The sequence below is a fragment of the Myotis nattereri genome (assembly GCF_964212035.1).
Source record: "Myotis nattereri genome assembly, chromosome: 5".
In the NCBI taxonomy this organism is placed as follows: domain Eukaryota; kingdom Metazoa; phylum Chordata; class Mammalia; order Chiroptera; family Vespertilionidae; genus Myotis; species Myotis nattereri.
Genome location: NC_138080.1, coordinates 59,458,997 through 59,472,937, shown reverse-complemented (window position 1 = coordinate 59,472,937; position 13,941 = coordinate 59,458,997). Strand labels below are relative to the sequence as shown.

The following is a 13,941-nucleotide window of genomic DNA, read 5'->3' as shown; positions in this document are numbered from 1 at the left end:
AATTTCTAGTCCCCAAAGGTTTTCTCATGCTTCTTCCTAATAACCACCCCCCCCCCCAAAAAAAAAAAAGAAGCCCAAGGATAACCATTGTTTTGCATTTATAACCATAGATTAGTTTTGCCTAGAGTTGAAGTTCATATAAATAAAACCTTTGAGTCTGGCTTGTTTTTCCCAATCTTAAGTCTGTGGGATTCATCCCCGTGGCATGTAGCAGTTCTTCATCCTATGTAGCATTGCACTGTGCGGCTGTATAACAAACTTTTGACCAATTTGAATGTTGATAGACATTTGGGTTGTTTATAGCTTTTAGTTAATATAAGTAAAGTTGTTGTGAACATTCTTACACATGTCTTTTGATGGACATGATACTTAGTTTTTGGGGTACGTACCCATGAGTGGAATTGCTACATCATAGGAGATATATATATACACATTTAGTGTTAGAAGATTTAGTAGCTTTAGTTTTCCAAAATTATTGTATTAATTGCTTTTCTACCAGCAGTGTAGGAGACTTTCAGTTAGTCTGCATTCTAACAACGCTTGGTATTGTCAGTCATTAATTTTAGCCATTCTAGGGAATGTGTAGTGGTCTCTCACAGTAGTTTTAATTTGCATTTTCCTGGGGACCAAGTCAACCAGAGAATTTATTTTGTTTTATTATACATTTTCAAACTACTGCCCCTGAGATCTTGATTCATTGAGTCTCCTGAGATGGAGCCCAGGCACCTAGATTTCTAAAATACCCCACAAGTGATTCTGATGTCATGACACCTCTGGGATAAGAATTAGGCATTTATCACCACTTCCTAAAGGTTTAGTTTCAATGTCTCCAAGGAAGTTTTCACAGTCTGTGAAGGAGATGGTCATGACAAATAAGATAAAAAAAATTTCTACTTCAAACACGTTAAATAGATTGGGCTTTGATTAGAGGTCTTCAATATTTGACTAAATAAACTGAGGAAACTGCAGGTTGCTTCACTGGAAATTGCAACTACTGCTGTTTCTTGTTTGTATCCATTTGTGAAATTTACATTTATAAAATATTCTTTCATAAAAAAATGGTCTGTTCAGAAGTGAGAAGATTATTTTAGCATTAATAATAATGCATACTCTTTGTGGGCTCTTATTTGCTAAGTTATGTAGACATAGATCTATTCAAAGTGCTTCTCTTTACAGGAAAAAAAAATTTCAACAGACCAGATAAGTCAGTAATCAATAGAAACCGAGTAACCTTGACCTATTTACCTTTAATTATGAGCATCAAGATAACACTTTTGCAATAGAAACCCATAGCATATTCAATTAGCAAATGTCACCCATCTTCAGAGAAAAGGATCTCCTCTGGTCCAACAGGGACATGAGCAACACCACAGTTTTATTTTTTTAATTTTTTTTTATTATTATTATTAGTTAAGGTATTACAAATGTGTCCTCATCCCCCAACACCACAGTTTTATTACCACATGCTCAGATACAGCATGTTAGTGTCACAAAATCCACGGACCTATGGCATCAACTTTGAAATATTCTCATTACCAGTAAGAAAGAGTAGAATTGCTTCCCTGGGTTTCAGCTCTTGAGCCATTTGATTAGAAAAACATGTACATTCTTTTGAATATTTAGAGGCATTATCAGGACAACCCAACTTCTGTGATGTCAGTAGGGTTTCAAATAGGATAAAACTGTGCGTTAAGCTAGGGACAGTTGCAGACCAATTTCTTATTTGCGGTTCTCCTCACATACCAATCTAATTCTCTCCACTGAAAGCTGGTGGAGACTTTCCTTAGCGGTGTTCATTCATTTTCCAAGTGAAATTCTATTAGGAGTTTGCTCCAACAGCTTATTGGCCCTTTAATGAATGCTGATTATACTCTTCATGCCTTCTAAATTAAGAAATAACTCAGAAAATAATTTTACACACATAAGCAAACCCGAAACTGATATTTGGTTCTCAGAAACTTGATCCCAACATTACTTGGAAAGAGCAGTAAGTTAGAAACCTAGGTGAGGCAAAAAGCAACAAACATGGTCCATTCAACTACTTGTAGAGTCGAATGGGGGCAAATGACATGTTTTTATAAAACAGAAGTTTCTTTTTTAGGTCAGTTGATTAACTTTGGCCAGAAATTTTATTTATAGAATATTAAGACAATGCAGTGCTTACATTAAAATATGAAGAGCTGAGTAAATGGTCAGATTGACATGAGTAAAACAATCCTGAAGACGAAACTTGGAAAATAGTGCATTTTCTGAGCCAAAGTGATAGGGCAGTGTCCCTTTCCTTTTAAAGAACGTTGCTCATCATGTCGTGTGGGAGGGTTGGGCTTGCTTTTTGTGGCTGTTGGAAGGTCTTTTCTTTCATGAGCTTGCTAATGAACATAATGGAAGTTTCTTTCTAGTTCCTGGCCCTTAGTTAAGTGCTTAATAAATTACTTCTTTACTTGCTGACACCTTTTGCATGAAAATCCTACAGAAATCCAATAAATGGCAAATGAGATGATGAGTTGAGGGAAGGGGGGATGCCTTAAAGAAAAGCTCTTTCCCTGAACGTGAATCCCCCAGGTAGAACTAGTTCTCCCTAGTCGGCTGAGAAGTAGAAAGATGAGCAGCAGAATAAAGATGAGGCCAAGAGCTGACCCTGGTACCCACAGCACCATGGACCTGTAGGCGCCACGTAATAACATGGCCACCTGGGAAGGTTGGCTTGGCGTAAGAAGCACTTTATCATCATGGAAAAAATCTGCCTTTTGTGCTAAAGATGGTAGAATATGGTAGATCATCTTCCTTTCCAGGAGCCTCAAAGCTAAAGACTGTTCAAGGCAAGGTTAACCATGGCTCTTTTACAGCCTCTGGAAGACAGATCCCTGCTCTTCAGATCTCTTTAATATGAAACAGTTATCTTCTGTATAAATGTTGTCATTTAGGTGGTCGTATTTGTTTTAACTGACAGGATCATGCCCGTGGTCGGCAAACTGTGGCTCGCGAGCCTCATGCGGCTCTTGGCCCCTTGAGTGTGGCTCTTCCTAAGCCTTAGGAGTACCCTAATTAAGTTAATAACAGTGTACCTACCTATATAGTTTAAGTTTAAAAAATTTGGCTGTCAAAAGAAATTTCAATCGTTGTACTGTTGATATTTGGCTCTGTTGACTAATGAGTTTGCTGACCACTGGTTTAGCCTATTTCCATGTATTTAAACAACTTACCTCCAAACTTTCAAGTGGCTTTGCTCTAGAAAAAAATTCTTAACATGGGATAGAGAATGACAGCCCTACTTTGGTGTCGCAGATCCTGTGAAGCCCCCTGGCAGCTCCTTACAAGTGGATTTACCGTCGGCTGTCATTACAACACCACCGTCCGCCCAGGTGAACCCGTCCTCTGGTGCCCAGCCTCCTCCATATCAGCTCATTAACCTGCCACCGCATATGGAGACTCTTGGCATCCAGGAGGATCCTCAAGACTACCTCTTGCTAATCAACTGTCAAAGCAAGACGCTTGAACCCACCAGGTAAACCACATATGCCTGCCTCTGTGTGTGTGTGTGTGTGTGTGTGTGTGTGTGTGTGTGTGTGTGTGTATGAGCGTGCACACTCATTTAGGAATCTTACCTGTAAACTTTTTTAAGGTTTAAAAGAAACCATCCATATAGGTTTCTATTTTATGCATATATTTCAAGTTTATATTCCTCCACGAATGATCTCTGTTATTCATGAGGTTTTGTTGAAGAAACACGTTCTCTAGCATCTTTGGCAAGGAACACTTACACCGGAAGCTCTTTGGGAAACCTGTCTCCCGTTTCACAGTCTTTGTTACAGACTCACAGTATTACTTGCTTAACAGATTTCACTGATTTAAAATGGTGATCTTGCTCCATTTCTTATGTGATTATAAACCAGCCAAGGGTCATCTTTTGTTTCTGAAGAAGGAGAGGAATACCTACTACTAGAAGATTTTGAAAGCAAAACGATTCCATTGCAGTGAGTGTGTTGTGGTTGCTTTGGATCTGTGTGAGAAATCATACAGGTAAAATCCCAATATAGCAAAACCTACGGAAAACACTAATTGAGCTTTAGTGAAATTGGATGAAATCAAATATATTGCTAAAAGCTATGAAAGGTGGATTTTCCTACCTAGCAGTGAAGTGGAGCTTACCCAAGCCTTCACTTTACAAATTTTAAGTAGAAAGAAGTATGTGGATTTCGGTGCTTGACCAGAGGTATCATAAAGACCTTCCCAAATCCTGCTTTTCCCGTCATCTCCATCCCTGCTCCAAGACCCCTCTCTTCTGAGCTGTAAGATATTTTAATTTGGTATTGAGTAATTGGAAGGCTTGAGGTCATGGTAAGTGTTGGAGCTGAAAAATAATGATCAGGAGGCCTGTCAGTGCCATTAACAGCTGTGACAATTAATGATACTGGGTATATTTATTATCTGAATTTGTAGTATAAATGTGGACATAAATTGCATAGTAGATGTGAAAGATTTTTAAACAGGGTTATTGGATACTAAGCATTATTGTTTATAACAAAAAGATTTTTTTTTTTCATGTAGACAGTGACTGGGCTAGAAATACACAAAGCACTTGTTTAAAAAAATTTATATAGAATCTTTAAGATCCACAAATTCATTTCTGTGACCTATTCCCTGAGATAATGGAATCAAACACTCACAAGATGCATTTCTATATATTTGTTGTAATGGGATTTTACCTGTAAGAGAAAATAAAATAATTTGTAAATCAACACTAGTTAATAATACCAAATTCTAACTTGATTTTTGCTTGTTTGCCGTGAGTGTTTAAAATTACACACTTGCAACTTTGTTACCAATGCTACTAACTAAGATTTTATTTTACGGAGAGTCACAATTATTTTTCAGTATCAACTTTTTAAAAAGCCAACGGTTAAGTGACAGTTTTCAGTACATTTTCTTTTTATATAAAATCTTTCATTGATCTCACTGTTATCACAGCTTTCCTGTTGTGATCAAAATTATGCTCAAATATATTTTGCATCGACTTTTTTTGCAAAAATGACAGTTAACAAATATTTATGTGCCCACCATTTTGTTAAATGCTCTGAAGGTACAAACTAATTACATACGTTACAGCCCCCTCAGGTACAGTCACCTTCACAGTTTACAAGTAAACCTGTGAAAAAGTCAAAACATGTAAATATTTTAAGCATTTATAGATGGAGGCAAGATAGGAGAATTGCAAATCCTTGTTCAGACTGCAAGTCTCAGTCAGACATATGTAGGAAACATTTCCCCAAATTCCACGGCTGGATTAAATGCCACTGTGGGTCTTTATAGCATCCTGGTTGTACCTTCATATCTCTGTTTTATCATAGAATTGGAAATAGATTGATATTTTTATTCACTCTCCCCTAAACTATAAGCTAGTCAAAGGTAGGAAGTTTATTGCTCATTGTGCTTCTGGCATCTTATAACTCACATGTTTGAATTCACTGACAGAGCACATTTTTAGAAAATGTGTAAATATGTTGGAAATTCCTTCCCAGGGAGGAGTAGAATTTGAGCCACACCTGGTTGGTAAGAGAAAGGGAGGCTATCATTAGTAATTTGCATAAAAATGCTTGAGGGATAGGAGAGGTGAAAATGAGAGTGCTGGGTTGAAGATGAGGAGGAGAGCCTGCTGGAGTAAAGGCTTTGGTTTGCGGAATAGTAGGACATAAAATAGGACATAAAAGGTGGAGCCAGGTTATTAGTAAGCCTCAATGCTAAGGGGAGTAGTTTGTGGGCTTTTTGTAGTTCCCACACCCATAGAGATCTTAAACAGGATTTTCTCTAAGTGTATAAGTGATATGAAAACCATGTTTTAAAAAAATATATTTTTAATCCTCACCTGAGGTTATTTTTCCATTGACTTTTAGAGAGAGTGGAAGAAAGAGGAAAGAGAGTAATATTGCAATGTGAGAGAAACACATCGATTGGTTGCCTCCTGCACGCGCTCCGACCAGGGCCCACGCCGGGGAGGAGCCTGCAGTCGAGGTACATGCCCTTGACCAGAATCAAACCCGGGCCCCATCAGTCTACAGGCCAGTGCTCTTTCCAAACTGTCTAGGGCTGAAAATATTGATCTTACCACAGCATAGCAGTATGATCCCATGCATAGATTGGAAGAAAAAGAATCTAGGGTACAGAAGTTTACTTAGGAGGGTTCAGAAGTATAGAACTTAGCAGAGACCTGAACTTGGTTGGTGACAGTAAAAATAGGGCAAGGGATTGACACTTGGTTAGGAAGAAAGACTTCGTAACTGAGTGATGGTGGTGATCAAAGAGAATGAATCAAAGCTGATTGGGTTTTGAGCCTAGAGAACCTGAATGAGGACATTTCTTTTAACGGTAAATCGGAAAGGGCAGTCAAAGTTGTGTTTTGTTTGATACACATAAGCTACTGGAATAACCAAGTAGAAATATGAACAGTTGGAAAATACGGGACTCATAGATGGAAGTTGTCAGCATTCGCTGGAAGGTGACGGTAGGAGATAGGAGGACTTTTTAATGGTGGGTGTGCTCACGAATGAGAGGATTGAATTTTGTTGGCCATTCCTAGGCAGAGAGACAGGAAGAAGGAACCTGTCAATGAACAAGGGGATGATCAGTGAGGGACAAGGAAAATTAGGATATCACAACATGGGTTCTTTATAGCAGCAGAGGAGAATGCCAAAACATAAAGAGTACGTAGAGCCAGGTGTTACTAAAATGTCAAGGAAGAAAAGCCCTTAAAAATCTCTGACAAGTTCATTTTTAAAATTAGTAAGTTTAAGTTCCTACAGGACTTCAGACAGCATGCATAGGTAGCTTAGGGATCCTAACATTACGGAGTGGGCTGGTATCCAGATCGTAGCTTCATTTTGCCTTCTACCCACGTTTTGTGATACGGCAAAATGCAGAGACTGAAAATGTACCCAAAGCATAAAATATACTCTAATGAGATTCCTCAAGATTAATTAGTTTGGAACTGGCTCACTCTGTGACTTGTGTTTTGATCCTCTTTACAGTATTGGCTAAATGCTTGTTAAAGAAAATTAGTAGAAAGGAAGATATACCAAGCCTTTCAAGTTGCCCCCTCCACCCCCACCCCCCACCCCCCATAGATCACACTGAATTTATTCAATGCCAGGTAATCATTAGACTTCCAGTGGTACAGAACAATAGATAAGCCACAGGTGGGCTAAAGAGAAATGGGATCACCTTGATAAGTTGTGTTGGCACCACGTTTTTGCATGCTCTTCAGAGGAAATGCTTTTTTTCCTTGTGTCTGTGCCTTAATCATTTACCTTTCTAATTCCAGTACTTCAGGGATTGTGGTTTTATGTGTGGATTTAATAGGTGGAGTTAGGGGTGTGGGCAGGTCCAGGACAGAAATTAGGAAGAATGCCTTTGGTGGTTTTGTGGTGGCGGTTTTGTTGTCTGGTGTATAATCATAAAAATGAGCAGCATTTGTGCTTTCAATCTCATGGATCACACCAAAAAAAAAAAAATCTCATGAAAAAAGCCATGAATTTTGATTGCTAAGCTGTTAATATATTTATTAAAAAGCAGTCTTATGTCCTCACCCTGTTTTATTTTCTGTCATTAACAATTTTTATTTAGAACACATGCTGATTCGGCAAAATCCACCTCTTCTGAAACAGACTGCAATGATAATGTCCCTGCTCATAAAAACCCTGCTTCCTCCCAGAGCAAACACGGGGTGAACGGCTTCTTCCAGCAGCCAATCATGTATGACTCCCCGCCGCCTCGCGCCGTGTCTGTTTCTGTGGACTCCAGCCTCTACAACCTGCCCAGGAGTTACTCCCACGACGTTCTACCAAAGGCGTCTCCATCGAGTACCGAGGCCGATGGAGAACTCTACGTGTTTAATACCCCCTCTGGGACTTCGAGTATAGAGACTCAAATGAGGCACGTGTCTATTAGCTATGACATTCCTCCAACACCTGGTAATACTTACCAGATTCCACGAACATTTCCGGAAGGAACCTTGGGACAGACGTCAAAGCTAGACACTATTCCAGATATCCCTCCCCCCCGGCCACCGAAACCACACCCGGCTCACGACCGATCTCCTGTGGAAACGGGCAGCATCACACGCACGGCCTCGGACACCGACAGTAGCTACTGTGTTCCCACCGCAGGGATGCCGCCCTCGCGCAGTAACACCATCTCCACCGTGGATTTGAACAAACTGCGGAAAGGTCAGTGCTCCTTGGCTTCTACTCTATTAGAGGTTCATGATGGAAAACATGTTGTTCTGAATATTGGTTCTTTTTTTAAAAAAAAAAAAATACATTCTTACTGATTTCAGAGAGGAAGGGAGAGGGAGAGAGAAACATCGATGATGAGAGAGAAACATCGATGATGAGAGAGAATCATGGATGGGCTGCCTCCTGCATGCCCCACACTGGGGATCGAGCCCACAACCTGGGCATGTGCCCTGATTGGGAATTGAACCTGTGACCTCCTGGTTCATAAGTCGATGCTCAACCACTGAGCCACGCCTGCCAGGCTGAATATTTGTTCTGTTAAGCATAATAAGATACCAAATGATAGTCGTTTATTTCTTCAGTCCTGGAGTTACCCACTCATGTAGCAAAGATACCAGGGTCTCAGTAGATTCCCAGGAGAGAGAGAGAGAGATGTGTGCCTGTGTGTGTGTTCTGCCAGAAGGGACAAAGAGTTGGAGGTTTTCATCCCTGAAGAAGTATAGCCTTAGCAGTTCTTTCCCACCTCAGGAAGTCTGCACCCCTCTCTCCCTCTTGCTATATATCATGGAAGGATAGGCCCTGATGGGGCAGAGGAACAGGAAATGGGCCAGCCACACAGCTTCCGAGACTCATACCCTTTCCTGTATTTGTGCCCTTAGGGCCACTTCTATGTGTCACATCGATTGGGCTCCATTTCCTTCCTTGCTAGATAAGCAGTGTTTACGTTGTGTCTAGCAGGTAATCATCAGTCCCAATCAAGCAACTCTGATTTTTGTTTGCTGTTTTTTATTTTTAAAGCTCTGAATCTTCTCTCTCCTTATTCCTCGTCACTTCACTTATTCCTGCTCTGTCTCCTTGAGCCTTCCAGAAGTTACAGACCTTGAGAGGAGAAAAATTGAGTCTGGGTTATACCCTAAGCTTCTTAATATCCTAAAAATAGAAAGTCAAAGTGTAAAATTCTCACACCCTAAAAACTATGGTGGAGTTATCCAGCTGTCTTACAGAAGATAAAGATTTAATGCATCTAATTCCCTTGAAGTGTTTGGGTAATCTTGGTGTAAGTTAGTGAGATATAATTGAAGCCCAAGGTGGTGAAAAGGTAAGAAAATAGAAGTATATCTTTCTCCATTTTTGGATAACCCACCACGACCCCAGTCTTAGACAGTCACTCACCGTCATAATCAAATACTGGTACTGGTTAGCATGTGACCGAGTGCCTGCATTTTCTAACGTACCAATTCAAGATACTATTCTGTGAGCATCCTTTTTAAAGCCTGTGTGCATATGTACCTGCATGTGTGTGTGTTTAAAGAGAGAGAGAAAGAATAGGTCATTCCTGACTACCCTGAGAGCTGGCAAATGTGGGAAGAAATGTTTATAGTTTGTTCTTTATTTTAGATGCTAGTTCTCAAGACTGCTATGATATTCCACGAACATTTCCAAGTGATAGATCTAGTTCCCTTGAAGGCTTCCATAACCACTTTGTAAGTATAACTGACCTTGGCATGATCGAGTGTATATTTCATTGTCAAAAATCTTGATGTTTAGTTCCCTGAGACTAAATGAGATCATGAAATAAAAGCCCCTTCAGATCTGTAGGAATAGGTATGACGTACAATTATGTTTTCCTGTTTGACAGCAGTTTTTGTTTATTAAAAGAAATGTATGTGTGTTTTAGAAAATCAAAAATGTATTGACAGTGGGAAGTGTATCAAGTGAAGAGCTGGATGAGAATTACGTACCGATGAATCCCAACTCTCCGCCGAGACAGCATTCCAGCAGTTTTACAGAACCCATTCAGGAAGCAAATTATGTGCCCATGACCCCAGGGACGTTTGATTTCTCTTCATTTGGAATGCAAGTTCCTCCTCCTGCTCATATGGGCTTCAGGTCCAGCCCAAAGACCCCTCCCAGAAGGCCCGTCCCCGTTGCAGACTGTGAACCACCCCCCGTGGATAGGAACCTCAAGCCGGACCGAAAAGGTAAGCAGAGCAGGGCATAGCAGAAGGGGCTAGCTCTGCCTTGAACTGTCATTAAATCCAGAACAGGACTGGGACTAGAAATTCTGAAGTATTTCCTATTACCTTAGTTATTAACTTGTTTAAGCGATATTGCTGTTATAGATGAATAATTATTATATTATATGTTGATGCCTCCATGCGATTTTTAAATCTCCTGTCTCGACAGCACAGGTTACAAACTAAAGCACTCACAAGGATTGGCAGGGAAGAGGAGGAGAGAATTAGGAAAAACTCGAGTGCCCTAATTGGAGTAACTAACTGCTCCTGGACCACAATCCTTTGTTGACTTGTGAAAATAATATAGACCCGTACATGCAAATCTTCTGATGTATCAGGAGAAACCAGAAATTTCACATTTAATGTGTATTATCTTTTGACTTTTAAGTTCTAAGAACTAATTTAATTATTTTAAACGAACAAAACATTGCAGATCAAACCAGAGTATATAGTATCAAATCAAACTTGAGATAATTAATGTGCCTGACAGTGAGATTGCTTGTATAATCTTTCCATTCTGTTGTATAACAACTTCTTAAAAATTATTCTTCCTTGCTGGGGTATAAATAAATGCTTCTAGTCTTTTCTTTCGTACTGGCCTTCATAAGTAACATTAATTCTCAAGTAGCGTGGTTTGTCAAGAACTCCATGGAAAATAAACTTTTCAGCCAAATGGGTGATATGTACTAAAGGTTTACAATTTGGGTTTGAGTGGTTAAGACCCTCACAGCTAGCTGTGTTGCAGCATTGCTGTTAATGTGACTTAATCTGGACCACTGAGTAAGTTATTAAATCTGCTGTGACCAGTGGCACGACTTCTGGAGTATTCAGCACATTTGAAAAGTCTCATGTGCTATACATAGCTTTTATCTTTTTCTTTTTTTAATATATTTTTATTGATTTCAGAGAGGAAGGAAGAGGGAGAACGAGATAGAAACATCAGTAATGAGAGAGAATCATTGATTGGCTGCCTCCGGCATGCCTCACACTGGGGATAGAGCCCACAACCCGGGCATGTGCCCTTGACTGGAATCTAACCCGGGACCCTCAGTCTACAGGCCAGCGCTTTATCCACTGAGCCAAACCGGCTAAGCTATACGTAGCTTTTTAAGAGTATGTCATGTCTGTGTAAATTTCTCATTAGCCTGGGCTTAGATCATTAATATTAATTCTAATTAAGTACCAGTTGTGGAGAAGGGAGACAGACTCTCACTCAGAGTAACTTGAACGTGAGTTTTGTTTCCTTTTGCTGTAAGTGAGGAAACTCCTGTGCTGAAGTGAGAACGTGATTGGGAGCTGAGGCACCCCTAGGGCACTGGCACTTTGTCCTGCTCTCTGCATGTCTGTCCTGTGGGAAGTCTTTGCGTCTGCTTTGTTCTCTCTCACATTCTTTCCTTCTTTGTGTTCCTCTGCTCTGTATCCTCTACCTGACTTGGTTTTCTGCTCTCCCAGAGCTCTGGCCTACAGTGCCCCCTCGCTGGCCTGGATTCTGCCTCGCGGCCCCTTTTTACATGCCCCTGCAGCTGCCACATCTGCTAATTGCCTCCTTCATTATTTACGCACTTCAGGTCACTCGGAGAGGTTGCTCTCTCTTGTCGTTCACACGAAGCCACGTGGTAGATTGTAGGCCAGGCCACAGTTTGGCTGCTGTTGGGTCCCGGGTCCACCTTTGGTCCAACCGCTGGGAAGATGGCCACGTTTAGCATCCATGCCACCCAGACAGCCCCAGAAGCAGGGCCATGATCCGGACGGTTACCTTACAAAGAGTGTGAGCACCACTGGCTTTTTATTTAATAATTTTTCCTTCTGTTACTCTTTGCCCTCATTTGTCTTTAAATTTATGTAGACACTATTGGTCGTTTTCTTCTTTGCCTGCAATGTGTGAAAGCATTTTTGGACATGCGTACATTTATCATTGAGCTCAAGGTCGCTGAAGGGTTAAAATTACAAGTGTCGTGAACTCTTTGCAATTATGAAATATTCATTTTAATGCTACACTGGTTCTTTTCTTATTTTTCTGTAGTTAGTGCATGGTAGCAGCAGAGCCACACTTTTTAATGACAAACGCCACAGTTGTATATCTTGAGGTCTTCCATAAATGTGGAGGTGGTACAGGTGATAAGGTTCAGGCTCCGACTCCCACCTGTTTTACTCCGCTGCCTGTTCCTTCTTCCCCTCGGGCTGTGCGGAATGCAGTTTGACAATTCCTGGTCGATTTCACAGTTAATAATTCTATGTGGTAAGCTTAATGCAGAATCAGAAAAGATCCTTACTTATATGTTAGAAAAGTTGTGAAATAATGCTTTTAGTATCATCGAGATCTAACAGAGCTTGTGTACCCCATATTATAATAGACAGTATATCATAATAATATGGCATGTACTAGTATACTATATCTGATATGTTATATATATAACATATTTGTATATTTTCACCTCCCTGTGTGGATAGTGACAGTATATTCTAGCACATGGCAGAGTAATTGACCTCCATAAAGTGACTTCACATTAGAACAGAGCAAAGCAGGTTTTGGGTGACTTCTGGAGATTGTGTTCAGTCTTTTATAAAATTAGCTGAACTGTTGAGATACAGTTCCGAGCGCATGGGCCAGAATATTTATTTGGTATCTTTTCTTAGATGCAAAATGAACTGAGAAGGCACCCAGAATAAATACCCACATAGTTTTTGGCAAAATCAAGGAGAATGGGTTTTGCAAAATAATAGTTTCTAAAATCATAGTAATAAAGAAAATGTTGACCTAGCCTGTTTGGCTCAGTGGATAGAGAATCAGCCTGTGGACTGAAGGGTCCCAGGTTCAATTCCGGCGAAGGACACATACCTTGGTTGCAGGCTGGATCCCTGGCCCTGGTCAGGGCACATGTGGAAGGCAACCAATTGATGTGTCTCTTTCACATTGATGTTTCTCTCTCTGTGGCTCTTCCCCTCCCTTCTACTCTCTCTAAAAATCATTGGAAAAATATCCTTGGGGGAGGATTAACAAAAATAATGAATAAATAAGAAAATATTTTTGCTTTTCTTTAGTACTGTCCTACTTTTTCAGTAAATATGATACAAGAGAGGATGCGTGAGAAGGTATTTAATATTGCAGGACAAACATTGTCAACCTACTTTAGAAAGTTTTAACTATTCAAGAAAAACACATTTTAAACCTAAATTTAGATGTTGAAGCAAAGTTTATTCTTCAGAACTCAAATTGTAAAACAAATGTCTTATTTGGTCATGAAATTCTTTTCATTATCATAGCATCAGATGAGTCTGTTGTAAATTTTTCATTCTGTGACATCAGATACATGACTCAATCTATTATTCTAGTATCTCTTATTAACTAAACATAATAATAAACAAACCTAATTCTATCAAACATGGCTTGATTAGTTTCAGAGCCTGGTTCAACATCCAGTATTGCCAGTTTCTGGAGTATCTTTGGAAGGGTCTATAATAAATGAGTGACATTCTAGTCTTATTTATACCCCCAATTATAGATGTCAGCTGCTGTAGTTTGTAGTGCAGATGAGTTTTTCAAATACTTCTGAGTAACTGAAGCTGCAGAAATACAGAGATATTCTAAACTCATATGTTTAATGTATTTTCATGGATCCTTCGCCAATCCCCTAGCCTGTGGTAGCTATATTTTTACCCGTACCATTTCTGTCATGATAGTATTTGTTTTGAAC

The 13,941-nt window shown here is 39.9% G+C and overlaps 1 protein-coding gene across 2 annotated transcripts in view; it reads left to right on the top strand.

Moving 5' to 3' along the window:
* The window catches only part of GAB1 (GRB2 associated binding protein 1), a 113,865-nt gene that overhangs the window by 84,415 nt on the left and 15,509 nt on the right, over positions 1 to 13,941 (top strand). For both annotated transcript variants that reach the window (XM_081091011.1, XM_081091010.1), the window contains exons 3-6: positions 3,286 to 3,505; positions 7,618 to 8,219; positions 9,627 to 9,712; positions 9,907 to 10,210. In XM_081091011.1, the coding sequence (XP_080947137.1) occupies positions 3,286 to 3,505; positions 7,618 to 8,219; positions 9,627 to 9,712; positions 9,907 to 10,210 (1,212 nt within the window). The remainder of the gene's footprint in view (positions 1 to 3,285; positions 3,506 to 7,617; positions 8,220 to 9,626; positions 9,713 to 9,906; positions 10,211 to 13,941) is intronic.